The sequence below is a fragment of the Bicyclus anynana genome, chromosome 22 (genome assembly GCF_947172395.1).
Source record: "Bicyclus anynana chromosome 22, ilBicAnyn1.1, whole genome shotgun sequence".
Taxonomy (NCBI): domain Eukaryota; kingdom Metazoa; phylum Arthropoda; class Insecta; order Lepidoptera; family Nymphalidae; genus Bicyclus; species Bicyclus anynana.
The window spans coordinates 13,481,829-13,504,781 of NC_069104.1; the positions used below are offsets into that span (position 1 = coordinate 13,481,829).

General features: G+C 38.7%; 1 protein-coding gene across 2 annotated transcripts in view; it reads left to right on the forward strand.

Moving 5' to 3' along the window:
• LOC112053070 (coiled-coil domain-containing protein R3HCC1L) overlaps window positions 1–22,953 on the forward strand; it is a 36,753-nt gene that overhangs the window by 6,060 nt on the left and 7,740 nt on the right. For both annotated transcript variants that reach the window (XR_008251992.1, XM_024092347.2), the window contains exons 4-7: window positions 8,143–8,194; window positions 16,386–16,731; window positions 17,256–17,685; window positions 21,591–21,915. Coding sequence is in view for 1 of the 2 variants with exons in the window: in XM_024092347.2 (XP_023948115.2) it covers window positions 8,143–8,194; window positions 16,386–16,731; window positions 17,256–17,685; window positions 21,591–21,904 (1,142 nt within the window). In the remaining variant the exon portion in view is untranslated. The remainder of the gene's footprint in view (window positions 1–8,142; window positions 8,195–16,385; window positions 16,732–17,255; window positions 17,686–21,590; window positions 21,916–22,953) is intronic.

The window sequence follows — 22,953 nt, forward strand, 5'->3', positions numbered from 1 at the left end:
CTTGGCTAAAGACACCTGTTCTGTAACCAGTAGCAGTACCTTTTGCGACGACTCAAGTTAGCCCCTCGTGGTAAGCGCGTGGGCGACGCTAGCTTGACATTTGAGTGACATTTAGCTGCCAGTCGACAGCTGCGCGAGAGTGTCGCCACGAGTGGCTCTTCTGTCGAGTGGTTGTGACGAAACTTCTTCCTCAAAGGTCTATTGAACTACTTGTCACTTGATATGAGTATTGAGACCAGAATAAATAATTTAAAAAAAACAATATCGAATCAGGTGTACACTGGATTTTTATCTAGGGTAGACACTATACGTACCGATATTTTTATATAAGCTCGTTAATTGAGTCCTAAGAGTAGGTGTGTTGTTTCGTTTATGTGAATTCTACTGAAGCACCAGTCCGCCACATACAGCAAGCGTTGTCTATGGCAGGACCCCTGTAAGGGCTGCTGGCGCCTGTGCGAAAAATTATTTTGGCGCTCCTTAAGGCATTTTGAATTCTCTTTTTAAACAGACTTCAAAAAAAAGGAGGAGGTTCTCAATTCGATGCGTATGTTTTTTTTTATTTGTTTTGTTTTGTTGCCTCATAACTTCGTCATTTCTTAATGAATTTTAAAAAATCTTTTTTTGTTCGAAAGTTTGTTCGATATTTTATAATATTTTGATGTATTGATTATTTTTGTAATTTTTTTTGCAAACATTTTTGGGCCCTTGGTTTTGGCCCCTAAAGGTTGGCGCCCGTGTGCATTGCACACTTTGCACATATGGTAGCGGGGGCCCTGGTCTATGGAATAGTATGCGCCGAACATGGGAGTGCGCTCTCTCAACTCGGAAGGGGATCTCAGACCGTAGAGTAGACCCAGTACGCTATCCCAGTGCTCATTGACGAGAGCTAAACATTAGGCAAAGTCTTTGTTAGGCTAGAGTAATACGTGTGCACGTTCACTCAGCTCTAGGTACGAGTGCACAGGTATTACTTGAAACGAATGTATCCGTGTAATGCACAGATAAGTCGTGCGATGTGCCGACGTTACGTAACACAATAACACGGCAGACGCAGCCGCGTGGAGGTCGCTAGTTGCTAGTGAGAGCGCCACAGTTCAGCGAACATACAGTTCGATAGTGCATCTTTATCATTAAGGAACTCATCAATGTTGTAGTACCCTCGACTAAGTAAATGTTTTTTAACACATTGCTTAAAGCTATGCATTGGCAGGTCCATCACAGTCTTGGGGATCTTATTATAGAAGAGTACACCCAAACCTACAAAAGATTTTTTTACTCTTTGGAGACGATATGCAGAAATAACTAACTTATGCCCGTGTCTAGTAAGACGTGGGTTTAAATCTCCTTTTCGTTTGTACAAATTAATATTTTGTCTTACATATACTATACTGTTATATATATAATGATAATTATTTCACATGAATGTGATAGTAGTAATAAAAGCTTGTTTGTGTTTCTATAAATAAAATATAATTGTTATTTACAATATTAAGTTTTACATTAAATAATTAAATTAAATACTAAACTAAAACTTACCTATAAATAAAATATAAAAACAACATTCAAAGCTATTATTTACATCTACTTTATATTTTAATAAAAATTTTAATGTTTTGCTGTTAAGTCAATAATAATGTTTCGAATATTTAAAATGTGACAATGTCATGAAAAAAAAAGTAAATTACCAAAAAGAAATAATATTAAAGAGGTTTTCTTTTTACATCTCCCCCCCTTAAAAAAGAACTTTATCTAAATAATGTTCTCTAATTTATAATTGTTCTCTCATTAAGAACAGGATACAGTTTTGTGATATGATAAAAGTTTGATTCCGCTTTTTTGTGGCCGGTATCAACTTCATAGATTGAATTGGAAATCCTTTGTACAATTTTGAACGGTCCAATTCTTAATTCATCGGTTTTCTTTCTATTTAAACGATTTCCGTTTTCTACATATACTCTATCTCCTATTTTCAATCTATATTCTTGCCTATTCTGGTCGAATATTTTTTTATTATAATTGTGAGATTTTAGTGTGTTTTCCAGAGCTAGTTTTCTGTCTCTTTCTAGATCGTCTTTAGTGTATCTTGATTTCAGTTCATTTGGCAAAATATTCACATTTTCTCCTTGTAAAAGGTATTTTGGAGCAAATTTCGTAACAGTGTGTTCTGTTTCATTATATTTTTCTACACATTTTTGCGCAATTGTACTCCATGCTGTTTTATTCTGATTTTCATTAATCTTACACCTTATTTTATTGACTAATGTTTGATTTAGCCTTTCATTAAGTCCATTTGAAAAAGGTGTATCCACAGCAGTGAAAATCATTTTTATACTTTCCTGGTTCAGAAATTCTTTGAATTCCTTGGAATTGATACCAGGGTACTGGTCTGTTAATACCATATCTACTTTGTAAGTTTCTGTAACATTTTTCATTAGTTTAATAAAATCTGTGGAGCTTTGTGTCTTTGATGTAGAAATATAAGCATATCTTGTGAAATGATCAACTAAAAGATGTAAGTATTTTTTTGTTGATCGTAATCCTCCAAAACCGCCAATGGTATCAATTGATACAATGTGAAAAGGTTGTGTTGCAGGACCTAAATGAGACATTAAACCATATTTTGATTTCTTCCTTGATTTGTTTTTAATACAAGTTTCACATTCATCACACATTTCTTTAATGTTTTTGATGAAATTTTTTGCTGTATAAAATGGTGTTAATTTATTTATCATCTGGGTCCTCCCAATGTGACAATAACTAACGTGAACATCTTTTATAAGATTTATGCTTATCTGTTCTGATAATATAATCTTTTCCCGTCTTTTATTCTTTTTGTAGTAAATTCCATTTTTGTTAATAAGTTTTTGTTTTTGTAGGTCTTGATTTCTATATTGGTCATTCTTTATATCTTGTAGACTTATTAAATTTACAACTTTTAAACAATCATCTCTGTTTTCGTGTGGTTCTAAAACTGGGTTTCTGCTTAAGCAGTCGGCTTCCTGGTTGGATTTTCCTGGGTTATATTTTATCTTGAAGTTATATTGAAATAAATAATACATCAAATCTCCTAGTTCCTCATCAGTCCTTGATTTAATGTTCATGTTTTCTAATGGTTTATGATCTGAATATACAATAAATTCTTTTCCCATAAGCCAGTGTTGCCAATATTTTATAGATTCTTTTATTGCTAGGCACTCTAGATATATAGCTTTCTTCTTTTTTTGAGTTTCAGTTAACTTTTTTGAGAAATAAGCAACTGGTCTTATATCCTCATTTTTATCTTTTTGTTTCAAAACCGCTCCTACACCCTTTATACTAGCGTCTGTATAAATGTATATTGGTAGTTCTGGGTCAAAAATATTTAGAACTGGTTTTGAACATAATAATGTTTTTATTTTATCAAATGCTTCTTGACATTCTGCAGTCCATATGAATTTCACATCTTTTCTTAATAAATTGTGTAATGGATCTAAAATAATTGCACTGTGTGGTATGAATTTATGATGAAAATTAACTTTTCCTAAGAATTGGCGTATATTTTTTTTTGTTTTTGGAAGTGGAAAGTTTTTTACAGCAGACAAATAATCTTTCAAAGGCCTTACTGAATTATTTTCTATTATGTGACCCAAATATTTTGCGTATTTTTCCGCAAAAGTACATTTTGAAAATTTCAGTTTTAAGCCTTCCTTTAGTATTGCCTCAAGTAACTTAGATATATGTAATATATGTTCTCCAAAAGTTTTAGAAAAAATTAAAATGTCATCTATAAAGTTTACTGCAAAACCAGAAAGTTCGTATTTTTTTATAATATTTCCCAATATTCTTTGGAAAATGGCTGACGCAGTCTTTAATCCAAACGGAAGACACGTCCATTGAAAATGTCCTTCTTGTGTAACAAAGCCAGTTTTGTATCTGTCTTCTATTCTCAAAGGAATTGACCAAAAGGCTGAATTTATGTCAAAAGTAGAAAAATATTCGCAATTCACAGCTTTGATCATTAAATCTTCAATCAACGGAAATGGTTGTGATTGGGGAATAACAATTTTGTTCAATTCTCTAAAATCTATACATAGTCTTGTTCTCTTACCGTCTTCTTTTTTATATGCTAAAGTAACTGGGGCAGCAAATGGGCTATAAGATTCCTCAATTAAATTATTTTTTAATAGTTTTGATATCTGGCTTTCTATTTCAATTCTGTCTTCAGCTGTACATCTGTAAGGACGTTTGCAACAATATTTATCTACACTTAAATCAATATGTGCTTCATAATCCCGTACAGTGCCGATATCATATTTATCCTTAGCAAACACTTGTTTATATTTTTCTACCAACTTATCGATTTCTGATTGTTGGGATAAATCAAGATGATTAACCAATATTTCAAAATTTGCCGTGTCAATATGTTCATTGAAATTCACTTCGTATTTATTTATGTCTTCATTTTCTTTTGGATCATTAAACTGTACGATTTTTAGTTGTTCATTTTGCATCAACTTAAAGTTTTTAATACAATCTAGTCCAATCAAAAAGTCATAATTAAAATGTTCATTATCTATTACGAAGATATCCATAACTCTTTCAATATCGTATATTTTTATTTTAAGTTTTATTATACCTTTTGTTTTCTTCTCACCATTAATAGTTTTCAAGCTTACTTTTTGGGTATTGTTTGAATTATCATTTTTCTGTATTTTTAATAATTTTGCATTAATCAATGATACATTCGAACCTGAATCATAAATTCCAGAAATTTCTAACGTATCATTCAATAGTAACTTTACTTTTATTAATGGTGGCACATCTAGTTTTTTGGACTCTCTTCATTCAGTTCAACTTCCAATTCAGAGTTATTTACAGTTTTAACAACTCCTGTTTTATCTTTATCCTTAAACCAACAATTTTCCATTAAATGGTAACGTTTCCCCTTTTTTTCTTTCACACATATGGGGCATGGTTTTGTTTGTTCCTTTTTATTTAATTTAATGTCAGAGCAAATACTGTTTTTATTGTCATATTTATTATTTCTTACAAGGTGTTCCAATTTCCCAATTTCATAATAAAGATCCTCAGTACTTTTTAAAGCTGCTCGATCAATCTGATCCCCCACATAATTCGGTAATCCAACCGCTATAAGGTCAATAAGTGTTTCGGTATCAATTGATTTCCTTACTTCCAGTAAAAGTTTTTCTTTTCTTAAACCATATGCAAGTAATGAACCTGTTTGATATTTAAAGGACAGAGCATATCTAATGGGTGACAATCCTTTGTTTGCAAATGTTTCACAAAAACTTTTTTCCCATTTGTCCCATTCTGATTCTATTGTATGTTTCATTATCATACAACTATACCAATCGAGACTAGATTGCTCCATAAAATTTTTTAAAACTTTAATTTTCGTTATATCTTCCTTTATGTCAAAACGTTCACATTCTTTATTAAAATCCTTTAGCCATTGATAAGCATTTGAGTTTCTACCATTGAATTTTTCAATCATGAAATCTTTTGCAATATTCCCTAAATTTTGATTTTCAGGTTTGTTTTGTCTTTCTTCAAGCAATTTTTCTAACAATTTTTCTAGTACTCCATGTGAACCACTAGGTATAATTTCGGAATAGTTTAGCATTTCTTCGAGATAAAAATCATAAAATTGTACATTTTGCTCCGCATCCAAATAAATATCTTTTATTTCCTTAGTTAAGGTTATCCAGACTTTTCTCGTTTGGTATCTTTTATTCAAGGATTTTTTTACCTTAATAAAGTTTGGAGTATTATAAATTGTTTGGTGGAGATTTACCGGCTGATATTCCTCTGGTATACTGAAAGTCTTACCATCAGGTGTGGCAATCGAAGTTACACATACTGCGTTTGATTTTCCATCACTTGTTGGTTTTACTTCAAAATCAAACCTCAGTTTCTCCATTTTTCGTAAAATAGTTGCATAAATGTTGTTTTATAATGATAATTATTTCACATGAATGTGATAGTAGTAATAAAAGCTTGTTTGTGTTTCTATAAATAAAATATAATTGTTATTTACAATATTAAGTTTTACATTAAATAATTAAATTAAATACTAAACTAAAACTTACCTATAAATAAAATATAAAAACAACATTCAAAGCTATTATTTACATCTACTTTATATTTTAATAAAAATTTTAATGTTTTGCTGTTAAGTCAATAATAATGTTTCGAATATTTAAAATGTGACAATGTCATGAAAAAAAAAGTAAATTACCAAAAAGAAATAATATTAAAGAGGTTTTCTTTTTACATATATATATTGACAGGCTACTGTTAGTATACCTATTTCTTTAAACTTTTGACGAAGGGACTCGCGTGATTTTAATTGATATATTGCTCGAATTACTCTTTTTTGAAGTAGCTCGTGCAGTAATGTTAGTAAACCGCGGCGAGGTGCGCGTAGGCGACATGTGGACCGGTCGGCGCGCTTCCTGATGTGTTATGTGCTACCGTGCTGATTGCTGCGCCTGTACCTGTACCCGTGCGGGTACACACTGCACGCGGCGGAAACTTCCACAGCCTCTGTACACAAACTGCGCTCTTGACGGTGCGCGTTTGGTTACGATCATGTCGTTTAAAAGCAATACTGAAGTCTAGGACGTTCACTTATCTTTTTCATCTTAATGAGGGATGTCTGGCTACCGCAGCCCCGTGGTCTGCCTCCGCCCTGCAGCAGCGTTACGTGACAGTACGATGTGCTGCTGATACAGCCGCTGGCTGCAGTTGCTACTCCTAATTACTTATGTAACCGAACATTGTTTTACAAGTTTACACAATTTGCGTTTGTTCTCTGTACTTACTGTACATCATTCTCTGTATCTATTCTATATCTATACTTATAATAAAACTGCTCGAATTCCTATGATTTTTTTTTGAAATTTTACATTTATTCACAATTATAAAATCGATACTGAAGTTAAATTTTTTTTTCGATTTTATGTCTGTCCGTCCGTGTTTTTTTGTTATTCGGGCATCACGCTGAAACTACTGAATGAAATCAAATGAAACTTGGCACGGTTTAAATCCATAATACGGAGAAGGTTATAGGACTTTTTATTGCGAAAACAAAATGAGAATGAGTATGTTGAACAACAGTGACAACAAACACCTGTCGCTAAAGTAGGTAAACACTCCTGTGGTAGGACACAGACATTACACCGCCCCCCCGCCGGCCCGCCCCCCGCTCTCCGCTGATGTAACGCCGAGCTCTAGTTTGTGGGACACCCTTCCGCATCGCGCCTTCCGGACGGTGCGGCGGAAACCTGCCGCACATTCCTTGCTAGGCCTAAACACTTGTTTACTACTAATGTTAAAATAATGTTGCTCGCATTTTTTTAAAGATTATTTTCCACATGTATATATTTTTTTAATATGACCGATATTTCCGTTTCCGACAATCAGTCGAAAAAGTCTATCAATAGTGAGTATGAGAATAATGCGGCCGGGTATCGCATCCACGATCTTTGGGTGTCAAGTCAGGGCCCCTTTATCGTGGAGCTATTGAGGTATTGGCGTAGCACGAGTAATCTAAGCTACATACTCCCTATCCTATAAGAAGGGAGGTCTGGCCCTGTAGTGCATCGTTTAAATAGGCTGGTGATGGTGATGATGATGAGAATGATGATAGGTATCTAATGAAGATTAATGTTAAACTTGGTGTGTGTTGAAGTCAATGCACCCTGAGGCTTTATTAGGAATAGGAGCACATGTTCCTAATAAGTCCTCAAGGGCATTTTTGCATCTATAAAGTGATAAATACATAGTTCGAAGAGCCGATGGACGTTGGGGTCCCAAGGTGCTGGAATGGCGACCCCGCACTACAAAGCGCAGTGTTGGTCGACCCCCCACCAGGTGGACGGACGACATCAAGCGAGTCGCAGGTATTCGCTAGATGCAGATGACTCAGTATCGTGATGTTTAGAAGTCCCTACAAAAGGCCTATGTCCTGCAGTGGACGTCCATCGACTGACATGATGATGATGATGATGATGAAAGTGATTTTCTAATTTGTACACATAGTGCATACCCTAGTTAACAATGCACGCATATGTAGTGCCTCCAGTAATGTTCCCAGTGCGTGTACAGTGCAGTAACTCATGGTGTGTTATGCAACAGATGCGGCGGCGGACTGCAGCGCGGCGCGCGCGCACGCCACGGAAAAGCTCCGGTAAGTGCTTGCTCACTCACCAGCACCACTCGCCGCCCGACCGCGCGCCCGGCACCACGCGTCGCAGCGCACCTCGCAGTGCATCCGCTTAACAGTGACAGTGACAGTGCTACTGTGCCCCAGCCCCGCCGGTGCACAGGTGGATTGTGCGTGCATGTCGGCCTTGAGCGACGCTGATACGGAGTGAGTTACTGATAAGGATTTTCCGGGTTTTCCGCGCGTACGTAACATTCTGTTTACTATGTACCAATCGCTTTTGGAGTGGTTTTTGATTTAGGAAATAGATTCTATCTATTTACTATCATTCACGCTTGAATCTCGATAGATCGTGTCTATTGATCGTCTATTACGAAAACTTGTATGAGTCAAGCTTTTCCATTATATCTTTCGTTTTATTTGTCGGTGATTTTATAGCTTTCCGTTGTACTTGATGACTTGGTATATTTCCATGGGAAAAGATTTTCTAATTACTCGAACATGTTTCAATACCGATATATCTCTTTAGTTGAAAATAACACATAATTAATTAACTTTTTGCTTGTAAAATAAATTAAATACAAGAATCTGTGTACACTTCGCGCTTCTTTGTTTAGATGAAGGTTGTTCTTCATGTAATCAGTGCTGTGGTAATTCGATGTGTAATCGACCAGTAGATTGATTGATGCTCGTCACGACTCACGGCGAACTGCTCGCTGACCTTGCAGCAGATATTTTACATTTAGTATCAGTTCACTTCACACACGTGTGTGGAACTCCTAAACAAACACGAACATTACATTGGAATATTAATTAATGAAAGACAAATATACCGTAACCAAAGTACAACAATACACATGTGGTGTATCGACACTATAGCGCGGCGTGTTTACGATGACGTCATGTATTTACTTGTTATCATTGTTTTTATGCTCTGAAAGTCTGCGATGGTTAGAACTTCCTTTATACTTAATATTATAAAGAGAAAATATTTGATTGTTTATTTGTTTTTTTTTTGCATTAAATAGGCTCTGAAATTAGTTGGTCCACTAGTTTTGAAACATTCTTTCACCAAACGCTACATTATCAGCAAGTAACGTGTATAATTTTGTCCCGTATTTCCACAATAACGGGAACTGCTAGTAAAATTTATAAAAGTGGAAAACTTGACTTCACACCTGAACGTTGTAAAGTCAACATCTCTTGGGGACTGGTGGATAGAGGATTTGGTATCGGATCTGACGTTGCTTATATCACTGGTTATTCGCGGATACTAACAAAATAAACCAATAAGTCAGTATTTATAGTGAACTTTCGTGTAGTCACTGCTTATATTCAATAGTTGAAAGTTTGTTAGACCTTGTTGTCAATGCAACGTAAACAGTAGCTTGTATTGATTATAATCGATGTATGATTCACTGATATCATAATATCTACAAGTCAAAATGTAAAGTAATAAAAGTTAAACTAAACATTTAAAACATTAGTAAACCCAACTGCGTATAATGTACCTAATGGGAAACCCCCATGTCGCAAGTGACACGAATTCACCTCATGTGTTGAAATCCGTCATACGGTTTTAGTTGCCAAAAAGTTAGACAAACTCCAAAACACAAATTAAAATAAAAAAATTGGAAAATTGTCCGACAACTAAACTTAAGTTTAGCTAAAATTAGCAGACGCCCCGCGGTTTTAACCGTTGTGTAGTTTCCGTGGGAATACGGGGGCCTATGACACTCGTAATTAGCGTGGCTATCCTTCGGTAAAAGAAGTTAAAAAATCGATTCAGTAGATCCAGTGAATCCCTAGAACCCCACACATGTCACCAACTCTTTATAATATTGGAATAGTTAAACACTCTTATGTCAGAAGTTATTTATACAGGAACTATATTTCTATCACTTCAGCTTTCATACAAAAACACTACGACAGACAAATACACAAACAGACACGTTAAACTTACAACACCTCTCTCTTTTACGTAGATGGTTACAATCGTTTGACAATTTTGCTCAATGTCAGATCGCGTACACACTCACGAGCAATGATAATTTTATACTATAGATTTGTTACTTCCCTACAAAATCACCGCAAAAAGTGATCTGAGCAATAGGTTACAACACTGAGCGCACACATGCACAATTTTGCCTTTGATTCCATTATATATTTATGTAGTTTTTACACTTCCCAGTGATAGCCCAGTGGATATGACCTCTGCATCCGATTCCGGAGGGCGTCAGTTTGAATCCGGTCCGGGGCATGCACCTCCAACTTTTCGTTGTGTGCATTTTAAGAAATTAATTATCACGTATCTCAAACCTCAAACCTGCATACCAGAGAATTTTCTTCATTCTCTGCGTGAGTGAAGTCTGCCAATCCGCATTGGGCGTGGTGGACTATTGGCCTAACCCCTCTCATTCTGAGAGGAGACTCGAGCTCAGCAGTGAGACGAATAATGATGAACACAACTCGACATTGTAGACGATATTTAGGTATTATTTGTATAAATACCGTTCGTTGTTGACCACAACTAACATTGAGTTATAAATGTCCTCTTTTAAGCGCCTCATCTTTCATGCGCTAGTAACACATCAAACAGTAATTAATATCATTGCTCAGTACAATAGCGCTCGCGTCCATTGACTGATTGGCGGCGTGTCGTAATCACTTCATTATCATTAACTGGTCATTATCATCGCGCACTGCCCGCTGCCGCGCTCGGCTTATCTCCACAATGTCACTACGTTGTTCAGTTGACAAACAGATGTCCTTGCAAGCATTGCTCGTCAACATAACTTCAATTATTTATTTAACAAGTGGACAGTGTTGTTGAATCATCGGGGTGTTTGTGTTCCAAACGTGGATATTCTGAGAAGCTCACGACAAACTCAGCCAGGTATTGTTGTTGTAAATAATTACAATTTATATCAGAAAGGTTTTCATAATAATTTGTTAGCAAAATTTTCTATTTAATGATTCTAAATCCAATTGTTCAAAACTATACTATATCTATAAATTATGATCTGAGATCTGAGAGCCGTGATAACCCAGTGGATACGACTTCTGCCATCGATTCGGAGAGCGCAGGTTCCAACTTTTCAGTTATGTACATTTAAGGAAATTGAATATAGTGTATCTTAAACGGTGAAGGAAAACATCGTGAGGAAACCTGCATACCTGATAACGTGTGTGAAGTCTGCCAATACGCTTTAGGCCAGCGTCGTGTACTACTGGCGTAGTCCCACTCATTCTCAGAGGAGACTCATGCTCAACAGGGAGCCGAAAATTGGTTGCTAATGATGATGATCTATAAATGAATGTAATACACAAGTATCAGAGCGTATTCTAAAACGTTCTCAATCTTTTATTCTTGTTCCACAAATATGAGCCGGCTCTTAATTGGTCTCAATTAAAATAACTATGACTTGCTAGGGGTTCGGCTACTAATGTACTGCGAAGAAACCTTACACTCTAACTGCTAATAAGAAGTTATGCGCGTCTCGAAGACCCATATTGTGTTCCCTATTTACATTAGCCTCCATCTAATCGATATCATTATCTCTCTAATCTATTTAATTATCAATGTCTATCACGGTATCTCGATTGTTTATTTATTTATCTATCACTAAGGTATATTTTGATACAAAAATACATGCTACGAAAATAGCTATCTATATAATTATTACTAGCAGATGCTCGCGACTTCGTCCGCGTGGAATTTAGTTTTTAACAAATCCATTGATTTTCCTGGGCTGAAAGTAGTCTATGTGTTAATGCAGAGTAAAATTGATTTCCATTCCAATTTTCAGCCAAATCGGTTCAATGGTTGCGGCGTTAAAGAGTAACAAACATCCAAATAAACATCCATACAAACTTTCAGGTTTATAATATTAGTAGGATTACTAAGACAATCTCATAAATTCTTCAAATTACGGATATTTCACTTTCCTAACTTGGGAACCGATTACCCTTATTTTTACCCCCTTGAAATTTTATATTAGCAGTCAAGATTATATGTCAAAATTCCCACTGTATCAAATTACGAAAATTCGAAAACGCAACAAACTTGTACACAGTTAATTAGGTATTTCATAATATTCGTAGTAATTTTGTAAAATGACAACTTTACGAGCCAACAAAACCTGTTGCGAGTATTTAGATCAGCTATGTTATCATCGGATCAATATGATCCAACGGAACTGGTTCTGTTTACAACTTTGGGAGCAATATTGCAATGGGTTGCAACACGACATCGATGTAATGAAGGTTTGAGCCACAACCGCTGACATTTGGCGACTAGCCCGGTTACATCACGCGGCTCCGCATGCATTGGAGCCGAGCTACAGCGCTACACTCTTGAACTTACTTCCTCATAGCCGTTAGCGTGATGTCACGATCGCTTGATACTAATATAGTTATAAAATACTCGTACTACTCTCGAAGGTTTTATATTCTTCATCCAGTCTTTGTTATGCTTTAGCCATTTCTATGTAGTTTGAGTTCGTTCGTTTCTGTGTAGTTTGAGACTTATTAAAAGATAGCATATTTATTTTTTATTTTTGGCTGGTGGGAGGCTTCGGCCGTGGCTAGTTACCACCCTACCGGCAAAGACGTACCGACTAGCGATTTAGCGTTCCGGTACAATGCCGTGTAGAAACCGAAAGAAGTGTGGATTTTCATCCTCCACCTAACAAGTTAGCCCGCTTCCATCTTAGACTGCATCATCACTTACCATCAGGTGAGATTGTAGTCAAGGGCTAACTTGTAAAGAATAAAAAAAAAAAAATATTATCACGAGTTTCCTTGAAAATTACTATGAATTTATGCATAATAAATGATATGTACAAGTTGTTACCCATATCTATACTACTACTCTATATAATCTATTTAAAATCTACTAAACAGTACAGTAGCAGTAGCAAACTCTAGGACGTAGGACATCCTACCGTGAACTTATCGCGTAAAAAGTATTTTCTAATCGTGTTTCATTAAAATTTCATTTCTTCTGTAGAGTTTTGTGTAGATACCTAAATTGTTTCGTTAGATATTGTTATCGAGCGCATCTTTGCTGTTGAAATACCATCTCACGAAGTACCTAATGATGATGACGACAACTGTTATATCATTACTTAATCCTTTCAATTACATATTTTATTGTTCTGATAACTATTACTTATTCTTCTGACCGTTCGTTTTACCCGACACTGTCGAAGCAAGTTATGTTTTTCGGGCAAACATATCTGTACTGGAAGGAACTATACTATACTAATACTATCTGTACTAGAGGAAAGATTTGATTGTTTGTTTGTTTGCATTGAATAAGCTCTTAAATTATATTCGATCGATTTGTAAATTTTTCACCATTAGAATAATCCATCTTCACCGAGTGCTATAGGCTATATTTTATCTCCGTAATCCCATGGGAGCGGTGATTACGCGGGCGTCTGCTAGTAGGTACATACAGTAATGTAAATAGTACTTTGACTAACTATACAGAGGTGATTAAATTTTAGATATATGTAGCTGCAACACCAGGCTGTATTTATGCTTATAAGTACCTAACTTTTATAACTCTACTCTATATTTGCATCCTAATAAGAAAGCAATTTATCCTTTACTGAAGTAAAGATATTTTTTACAAGGAAAAAATAAACTCTTAGGAAAAATTAAAAAAATAATCTTTAGTACACCGAAAAATATTCAGGAATATTTCTTCTAAAATCAAGTTTATCCGATACGAAATCATGAACATGCCCCACCGCTGGGCTAGCGCTCGCGCCCGCCACGCCGCACCGAGGCGTATGTAAATATTGTGTACGTGCAGCCGGCGAGTGGTGCAGTGTCAACACAAACAAAACATTAGAATGTCTCGCGCGCCGTCGAAAGTGTGCCAGTGAGAGGCTGAGGCGACCTTGCCCCGCTTGGTTACGTGCTGTGAGGCAACTGCTGCCAGCGGCGACCGGTGACCGGTGACCGGCGAGATGTGGACCACAATGGAGACTTGTTGCGGACCACAATGGGTATCTCGCGGTTATCGACTTTGACGGGAATAACTCTGTAAAATTGCTTCCATTCAATACATGTTCTCAATTTGATGTTACATAGTCATATTAGGTGTATTATATCAATTCCAATAACAATGTATTTACATTCATAGCTAAAGGATCAAAAACCGTTACGCTTAGTGAGAACAGTGTCGCGAGCCATCTCCTACTTGTTGGTGTAACTTTTGACTGTATTGGTAGATGTACAGAGAGAATAATATCTTATAGCATTACCATATAGGCAGAGAGACACCCCGAACAAAGCTCAGGATCTAATGTCCGCGTAAAGGCGTAAATAAGCCAAGATCTAATACAGCAGTGTACATGGCTGTAAGGGCTTTCTTTAGAACAATCAAATAACATCAATAAAACACTATATGACCGAGTAAAGCAGTGCCGGAAGCGTAAAGCTCAACTATTGTTGCGAAATTGAAATTTGTACGCTCTTCTGGTAAACCGTGGGTAGAATGTCAGTTGGACTTTTAAGTGTTCTTTTACTCTTAGAATATTTTTGTGTGTACACTAAAGCGTCGAAAGTAGGATCACTTGACACTTTGCTACGTTTCTATGAGCAAGCACGATGCATCGTAAAAACTTGCGAATTGTTTCGTATCACGCATTCCAATGATGTAACGTAGTCTTTAATCATTTTAGTTCGCGAGCAAGTGAGTCATATGTAAAACTATTCATTATTATTATCATCCCATATTCGGCTCACTGCTGAGCTTGAGTCTCCTCTCAGAATGATGGGGTTAGGCCAAGAGTTCATCACGCTGGCCCAATGCGGATTGGCAGACTACACACACGCAGAGAATTAAGAAAATTCTCTTGTATGCAGGTTTCCTCACTATGTGTTTCCTCCACCATTTGAGACACGTGATATTTAATTTCTTAAAATGCACACAACTGAAAAGTTGGAGGTGCACGCCCCGGACCGGATTCGAACCCACACCCCTCCGGAATCGGAGGCAGAAATCATATCCACTGGGCTATTACGGCTCTCTGTTCTGTTAATTATAAAAAAATACACAGATTAATGTCGAGTTTGTTTTAACATATTAGCAGTGACATAAGTAATCATTTTCACAACGATTGATTTACCAAATATAGATACAAACCGGTGACAGTATTTGTTAGTAAATAGTTTGTATTACCTGTTATCAGTTGAGTTGTACGTCCGCTGATAAAGTGGACTGCAAGTAGCATCAGCACTTTATCGTATCTGCACCTACGAGTGTATTATTCTCTTAGTTGGAAATTCTACTTTTAGATTGTGGATGATTCACAGATTTAGGTGCGGCCTTTGCTAAATTGTAGCGTATCTTATTTGTTTTTGGAAGCCGACGTTTACTGGCTTATATCGAACAGGTATCGGTATAAATTGTAACTGCGATGAAATGTAGGCGAGCCGCGTCGTGCGAGTGTTGTCACAATTTACATACAAATTACTGGAGCATTGTATCGTAATCTGTAATTAGAGAAACAGCGCCGCGCGGCGGGGAACGACTGCGTTCCCATGTCTAGCTTAACTACTCGTGTATAATTGTAACTTGGAGTCGTTATAGGTTATGTAATACATTTGTTGTGTCGGAAGCGAGTACTAGTCTGTAGACCACTTGCGAAGTTGTGAGTGCTGTGCTGCTGCTCCCAACAGAGACATCCTGATGAGTTTTATTCCAGGCCCGGATCAGCGTAGAAATTTATTATTTCTAAATTGTCTTGTCTAGTTACCTTACCGGCGATTTAGCATTTCGGTACGTTGCTGCGTAGAAACCGTCAGGAGTAGGGGTAGAATGAACGTGAGCCTTTTCCAAGGTAGTCCGCTTACATTTAGACTGCTTCGTCACTACGTCGCCGGCCATTCGACAAAAGTGATAACTTAAACTAATTTAATCTAATTAATTATTGAATTTAATTAAGGATCTTCTATTGTCGAAGATATTTGAAGAACATTTTGCCACCAGCAACATAGAAACTTTTAAAAATACTTATAGTGTCCGTGGTCGCAGTCATAATTAGTCCCAAGTTAGCTCTGTCAAGTGCAAGTGTCAAACGTGCCAACGTCAACTGTAACGCGTTGCGTTACCAATGTGTTTGTTTACCCTCCCATAAGGAGTTTTCACTTCAAAAGTAAGATGTGGTGACTCAAGCTCCCCTCCCGTCGCCCGCAGCTCCGTGTCTGGTCGTCCGCGGCGCCCCGACCGCGCCGTGTACGTGCCGCGAGCGCTGCGCGCGCCCGAGGCCGAGCCGGCGCGCGACAAGTCCGCGCACGGCACGCCGCGCCGCTCGCTCGACAAGCACTTCTGCAACGTGTACACGCCGCCGCCGCTGCGCCAGCCGGACGCGCCCGCCGCATCCCCCGCGCCCGCTCCGCCTGCCGCACCCCCCGCACCGACCGCACCCGCCGCGCCCGCCGAGCCCGCCGACGAGAGCTTCTACATCGGGGACTACTTCGCGCACAGCCAGCTCGGCTTCTACCGGCCCAGCGACGGCTGGCCTGACATGGCAGACAGCAAGGTATATATTTGCTGCTTATTATTTAGTTACTTTGTATTTTTAGCTGTGTCGTCACGCACGCGCACGTGTAAGAGGATTTATCTATATCGGTCACCGCAAAGGAGGAATATGAACTAATCATTAAAGCAAATGAGACACTTAAAATCAGTCTGCATGAAGTCACCTGGTACCTGGACAGTTGTCACAGAGCAAACCACAAACACGCATGTATTCAAAGCACATACGACGCTACTGTAAAGCTAAGGTTTCATCTGTGTGAAAATAAGATGTTTCAGATCGCTCTGGGATCTTGGGTTATATGCACCTGCTGCAGTGAAATGAACTATGCATTGCACACTCCATTGTGTACAAAGTTCTGGCTTTACTCCAACGAGTAAAGACAGAACTTTGTGCGAAAATGGGTGATATTTCGGAAGAAAAGCTCGTATTACGAGTATGCTGAGCCCTTTGTCTTGCTGGCAGACTATGATGGCTTTAGTGGAAGACTGTCTGTAACACTTCAGTAAATGCATGTTTCGCGCAAGGACGGCGACGGCGAGGCGGCCGAGCTGGAGCGCGCGTCGCGCGAGATGAGCCGCGGCGGCAAGCGCATCATGAAGCAGAGCTTCGAGTCCGACGTGCTGCACATCGCCGACGAGCCGCCGCGCCGCGAGGACTGCGACTGGGACGCGGTCTTCGACGACGACGGCGAGTGCCTCGACCCGTCGCTGCTGCAGCAGCTGTCGGCCGCCGTGGGCCGCGTCACCGTGAGCCGGCCGCGCCGCGCCGCGCCCGCGCCGCCGCCGGAGCCGGGCGACGACGCGCTGGCGCACGTGCTGGAGGTGTACGACTTCCCCAGCGAGTTCAACACCAACGACCTGCTGGCGCTGTTCAGCGAGTACAAGGAGACGGGCTTCGAGATCAAGTGGGTGGACGACACGCACGCGCTGCTCGTCTTCAGCAGCGCCAAGATCGGTGAGTTGCGTGCTCTGGCGCCGGACGCGTCCATGCTCATCAGAGACATTTACTTAACAATAGGGCAAATTATGTAGTGTCATGCTCTACCGACAAAATAATATGACCTTGAGCTATGAGCGGTTGTTGCTGTGTGTTTTACGTTCCTTCTTATGTTGAGCGTTTGTGTTTACACTTTACGAGTACATTAGAAACATTATGTTTACTTTTACAATCAAACTCTACAAACTTTATGAGGAACACAAGACTAGACGCCCAAAACTTCGTACGCACGACAACTGTAAAATACGACCGTCTTTCTTAATATTTCTCTTGAATCACTCCTAATTACTCACTTTGTCATTTTGTGTTCATATACAACAGAACAGACGTTTTGTGTCAGTGAACAACAGGGCTGATTATTCATTAATCTTTGCTAGCAGACGCCCTGCGGTTTCACCCGCTTAGCTTCCGTTCCCGTGTAAATAGGAGTATAAAATATGCTTGTGACGTTCATAAGTAATGAGGCTTTCTAGTGGTAAAAGAGTTTTAATTTTTTCAATAGATCCAGAGATTACCCCTACAAACTTTATCTATCGCTATCTATAATATGAGTATAGTATAGATTAAAATGAAAGTGAATTTGTTAGAACAATACGCGCTCGCTCGCTCGCTCGCGCGCTGACCCACTTACGTTGATTTCGATGCGATACACGACCCGCGCCGCCTTGACCTTGGCGCGACGTGCGCGGTGCCGTCACACATGTTACGCGATCGGGTTTGTTGTTCACACATTCACTGACCAGTGACCAGTGACCACTCACTGACGCTTGTCATCGGCATTGCAGCATTGTAGCACTGAGGCTGAATCAACACCATCTGTACTTCTGTACAGCAAGTACATTATGTGGGTCATCTGCTATATCTAAAGAATTCGCCATTAATCGTCATGCTTTACCATATCTTATTTTGTTAGTTTGTTAATTGTTGAGATAATTATAAAAGCAACTGCTGAATTTCTTGCCGACTATTCTCGGCAGACAACATCAATAGAAAGTTTCCTTTAAACTTTGATTCCCTCGAGTGTGTCGATATCTCGATACACTCCCACTTTGCGGCTTAAACTGACGCATGTTTAAGTTAACTTAGAAGATTAAATTTTCACAGCTTAAGACTGTAAACCTGACATGATCTCAGTCTCAACTCAATACTTCAACGCCTTCTCGAGATAAAGAGTCTTGAGAGATATGAGGTTAATTTTAAAGGCAATTTGAAAGGCAACTGCAGATTTTCTGGCCGGCTCTTCTCGGCAGAAACTATATTTTTCGAATCGAATGTAGAATCTTACGAGGAACTAAAGTTTTCGAAAGTGTTAAATAAAGCTTATTTAATCGATGGCACAGACACTACTCATTGACAAAGTTCACATGTCAAAAGTGCTCGTATATGTTTACAAACAAGTGAATAAGATATAGTCAGTGCGCGCTGTTGCCGGAAGCGGGCGGTAGAGTCCCCGCGCTCCGCACATCGGAACAAACTGACAGATGACAACTCGACAATGGCCGTGTTTTGTGTGCAGTCACACTGTGAATGACTTCCACGTCACAACTGCATTGTGTTCGCGCGACGCAAAGCCTTTTTGTTGTTCTGCGACGAACGAGAATTGTTGTACTTTGTATGTAATCATAGTAATATTGGATTTCCGATAGAGGCGTGGTTCATAATGCATTTTTTTTTATTTATTAATTCCGTAGAATTCTGAAATTTCTATTTCCAAGATGATATAACTAAGAAGATAGAAGTTCAACTAAAACGAAACTTATTGTTTCAATTCTAAAAATGAAATTTATACAGTCTTACACGTTTCAATTTAATTATAAATCAATATAATATTATCAAAGTAACACAATTTATAAAATGTCAAATTATGCCCAGTGATTTATAATTTAATAAGCGCAATTGCTGACTTTCTTGAAAAAATGGTGATTAACGGACGGACGGACAGCGATGTCTTAGTATTATATCCCTTTAGATACGGAACCGTGAAACACGTATTTTTTTTCGCGATAAATGAAGAAATCAGAAAAAATAAGTATTATTTTTAAAATGGTACTCCGTCATTATGTTGGAAGGATTATATTATACCTACTCGTAAGTTTTACGATATACCTATATGTATTCTGTGCTATAACTCTCAGTCAGATCACGAGTAGGTACTCAAATTATTTAAATGTAAAAGTAGTTTGCCGCACTTCAAGGTCTTGTTCTTACTTTTGGTCATTCGTGTCGCAACAAAAAGTTCATTAAATACAGACGTTGCTTCGTGATATAATACGAGTATATATTACAAAACATTTTATAATAAGTACATATATATTTACATAAATCATGTTCAAATGTTGCCTGAACGATATTCAATTGCGAAATGACAAATAATAACTATGAATTGTTAATAAAGTTCGGATAGTACCGGTAGTGACACTACCAACAGTCGTCAAACGGCACTCTGTGCGGTGCCGTGATGTGGGCCATTAAGGGTAGCTGCCACCACCTTCGGCGATAGGTGTCTCATAGCTTAGTCACAAGTTTTGTCTTTGTCATTTAAAGTAAAGTAGGATAATAAAGTAAATAAAGGACAAACTGACGTCCTATCCCACATTTACTTATCAGAATACAGTGAAGCCGGTCTTTCGTCTTTTTACATTTTTATTAATTCATTAATTGTCACGTACATTAAATTTACAAACACTTTAAAAAACGTGCGTTTTTACCAAGTACGGAGCCCTGATAGTTTATTTTAAAAATTTTCGTTTGTTTATTTTTGGCTTAAAATAACAATAATAACTATTTAGTGCTGCACAATTGTACATCTATTGAGATGTATCAACCCTCATTTTATAATTGGAGAAAGAATTATTAAAATTGGTTAAAAAATTACGAAGTTATGACATGACAAACATTAAAAAAAAAACATACGCGTCGAATTGAGAACCTCCTCCCTTTTTTGAAGTCGGTTAAAAAACGCGTCGAATTGAGAACCTCCTCCCTTTTTTGAAGTCGGTTAAAAAGTCGAAACTAGTAGAAATACAACACACCTTACAATAACATGCAAACCGATAGCGTCGTGGTGTTGCGACTGACCTTGTGCTGCGGCGCGCTGACTGAACATTGTTTGTTATACGTATCAATCTCTGACAATGAATAATGAACGATTTGAAACCCCTGAGACATTTGCTTTTTGATTTCCAAACTCAGTAGCTCAGCAGTTAGATGACATGCGACTGGTAGATAGTTGACGTTGACACGTATAACCTTAGACTATTAAAAAGAATGGACCTGTTTCGCATCTAGATTCATCAACTCAAAAGTCTGTAGTTTTTTGGGGGGACGAGGTAAACATCGAAATAATTCAACACCATTAAGTATATTCTGTGTCTATGCACTACACAAAACTATATAATTGACTTGCAATACACACACGCGTAATTTTTACACAGATTAACCAACACTCAACAACAACACGCTTAGACTATCCACAGAATATATATATAGAATGTTCGTTTACTTGACCGATTTTTTGCTGTTCCGTTAAAAGAATTGTATCTTTTTAGAAATCGTTTTTATTACAAATTTGACAAAATTATGGTAGAAATACTTACAAATGAAAAGTTACTCCATCTTTTACTAAACTACAAGTTTTTGGCCGTTTTTTATGCCATTCAACTACACAAACCGGCATTTTTAGGGAGCTTTACACGACGAAAACGATTACAACAATGAAACATCGATTCTATAGCAACAGTTTTTAGAAACGCGTTAGATCATTGATTCTTGACCTTTGACGGGGGGTAACGGTTTACGAGGCAGGTCCTTTCTTTTTAATGGTCTAAGCGTGTGACACATGACTAGCTTCTGTATGCCCGCAGCCGCCGCGGCGCTGGGCTCGCCGCGCTCGCTGGCGCGCGTGCGGCCGCTGCACGCCGCCACGCCGGAGTCGCGTGGCAAGGCGCGCCGCTGCGCCGCCTCGCTGCAGCCCTACCGCCAGCGGCCCGAGACGTGCGCGGCGCTGGCGCGGCGGCTGGTGTCGGGCGCGCTGGGGCTGCGGCTCAGCACGGCGCAGGCCGAGCGCGCGGAGGAGCGCCGCCTCATCTCGCGCGCGCGCGAGCGCAAGCGCCAGGCCGCGCTGCTCCGCCAGGCGGCGTGGGACGGCTCGCTGGCCAACGCCTCGCCGGACGCTTGACTGCGCCGCAGGTGAGTCACCGCCTCACATCTTCCGATACCTCGATAGTCCTCAGTGTGCCGGGCGACTAATCTAAGCAGCACCTGCACGTGTTCAATTTATTTTTGTCATAATTCTCTACAAGTTAGCTCTTGACTACAACCTCACTTGATGGTAACCTATCTAAGATGGAAGTGGACTAACTTCCTGTCTCTTTTTTATATTTGTTGATGTTTGACTAGAGGCGCTCCGCACGTCTCGATACCGTCCAAACGTCACCTTAATGGCTCCACGGAAGATCAGCGCGGTATCCTTACGGACACTGCAATATGCTGAGTGGAGACCCTTTTAGGATCACATCATGCAAGTTGCAATGTATTTTTATGATTGTATTTTTTTTTTCTCTTTTTCCTTAGTATGATGTGTATTCTGAATAAACTATTCTTTCTTTCTTTCTTTCTAACTTGTTAGGAGTAAGATGAAATCCATACTTCTTTCGGTTTCTACACGACATCGTACCGGAACGCTAACTCGCTTGGCGGTACGTTTTTGTCGGTATGGTGGTAGCTAGCCACCGCCGAAGCCTCCCACCAGCTAAAGCTATTTACATTTCCGTCGAATAGTTCCGTGTCCATATCGTACGGTTAGTAGACGAGGCCGCTCTCATGAAGACCACAAATATTTTTCCACCTAATCAATCGCCTACAAAAGTCAACTTCTTTAGAATCGAATTTATTCCCGTGAATTATGCAGAAAACTTACTTGTAAATACTAAGATTTCCACCATCACTATCAAAGTATCGGTCAATTCCCCAACAGTCACACAATGTTTCAAACAGTTTTGATAAAGTTACTTGGACAAAGCTGCCAATCACCTCAACCGACTAGTGTGGTTGCCTCTAGTCACCGCCCCCTTACACAGATATAGTACTAGAATGTCTTTCACAATCTTACTATGACATAACTAACTACATACAACGCTTTCTTGGCAACGCAGTCAAATTCTGCAGAACTGTTGCTGTTTAGAAGAAAGATTTCCCTCAGTTAATTTGTTATCCAGGTGTGAATTT